Here is a 1,676-nt window from a genome sequence, read left to right as displayed (position 1 = left end):
GTAACCCAATCACAAAAGAACTCACATGATATGTACTCATTGATAAGTGGATATTAGCCCAGATACTTAGAATACCCAAGATATAAGATACAATTTGTGAAACACATGAAACTCAAGAAGAACGAAGTCCAAAGTTTGGACACTTTGCCCCTTCTTAGAATTTGGAAGAAAACACCCATGGAAGGTGTTGCAGAGACAAAGTCTGGAGCTGTGACTAAAGGATGGACCATCTAGAGACGGCCATATCCGGGGATCCACCCCATAATCAGCTTCAAAACGCTGACACCATTGCATACACTAGCAAGATTTTGCTGAAAGGACTCTGATATAGCTGTCTCTTGTGAGACTTTGCTGGGGCCTAGCAAACACAGAGGTGGATGCTCACAGTTAGCTATTGGATGGATCACAGGGTCCCCAATTTTAGGAGCTAGAGAAAGTACCCAAGAAGCTAAAGTCGTTTGCAACCCTATAGGTGGAACAACGATATGAACTAACCTGTACCCCCAGAGCTCATGTCTCTAGCTGCATGTGTAGCAGAAGATGGCCTAGTAAGCCATCAGTGGAAGAGAGGCCCATTGGTTGTGTAAACTTTATATGCCTCAGTACAGGGGAATGCCAGGGCCAAGAAGTGGGAGTCATGGTTAGGGGATGGGGGGAGGGGATGGGGAACTTTTGGGATAGCACTGGAAATGTCAATGAAGAAAATACCTAATACAAATTAAAAAAAAGAAAAATAATACTGCTAAGAAGGATGGCCCTAGTCGGCTATCAATAGGAAAAGAGGCCCCCTTGGTCTGCTGAAGGTTCTATGCCCCAGTGTAGGGGAATGCCAGGCCCAGGAAGCAGGAATGGGTGGGTTGGTTAGCAGGGATAGGGGGTAGAGGGTAGGGGTAGGGGATCTTCTGAGGGGAAAACAGGAAAGGGGATAACATTTGAAATGTAAATAAAGAAAATATCTAATAAAATACTCAGACGCAAAAGGAAAAAAAAGAATAGAGACTAAGAAAATGAAAATAAATATGGTTTGAAGAAAAATATGACAAACACCAGGCAGAGTCCAAGAAACAGAAGCATAAATATGAAATTGTCAAAATTAACTAAGTTATTTGCATTTTCCATACATTTCTTTTTCCATATTGAAAGACATAAAAAAAATCTGGAGCTTAAAATTTGTCTTTTGTAGCACCCACATTGTGATAAGAAGCAAACTTCCTATTCCGATGATGATGGAAAACAAGGTGAATATTACCTGAAATTCCAATCCATAGTTTTCTCTGCAGAATTCTCTCAGTTTTGGATACACAGTTTCTCTTAGTGCCTGCCGTTCAGCTCCTGTATCTATAACAGAAAACAAACACATGTCAATATATATATTACTTGGAAATTTAAGGGCTAACTAATAATATAAATGCAATCAAAATGGGGTGCTCAGTTGTGAACTGATGTGATCTTTGGCTGCTAGGCTAATTCCACAGGGTTCCATCCACTAGGTCCATGCAAAAAAGTTCATCCAATGAATGAACGATAACCTCAACTGCCAGATGGATGTGGCTATAGAGGCTGAAAATTTAGAGTTGATGGTTCAAGCCCAGGTAGGTATTATACCAAACTTTTCTTTTTTTTATTTAATATTTTTTTATTATGTATTTTCATCAATTACATTTCCAGTGCTATCC

At 39.9% G+C, this 1,676-nt stretch overlaps 1 protein-coding gene across 1 annotated transcript in view; it reads right to left on the bottom strand.

Annotated features, from left to right (window-relative positions):
• Positions 1-1,676, bottom strand: part of Nwd2 (NACHT and WD repeat domain containing 2) — a 158,459-nt gene that overhangs the window by 83,849 nt on the left and 72,934 nt on the right. Inside the window, exon 2 of the mRNA XM_021163584.2 lies at positions 1,250-1,338. Coding sequence (XP_021019243.1) covers positions 1,250-1,338 — 89 coding nt within the window. The remainder of the gene's footprint in view (positions 1-1,249; positions 1,339-1,676) is intronic.

Source organism: Mus caroli, chromosome 5 (assembly GCF_900094665.2).
Source record: "Mus caroli chromosome 5, CAROLI_EIJ_v1.1, whole genome shotgun sequence".
Lineage (NCBI taxonomy): Eukaryota > Metazoa > Chordata > Mammalia > Rodentia > Muridae > Mus > Mus caroli.
This window is presented reverse-complemented; position numbering and strand designations above follow the sequence as displayed.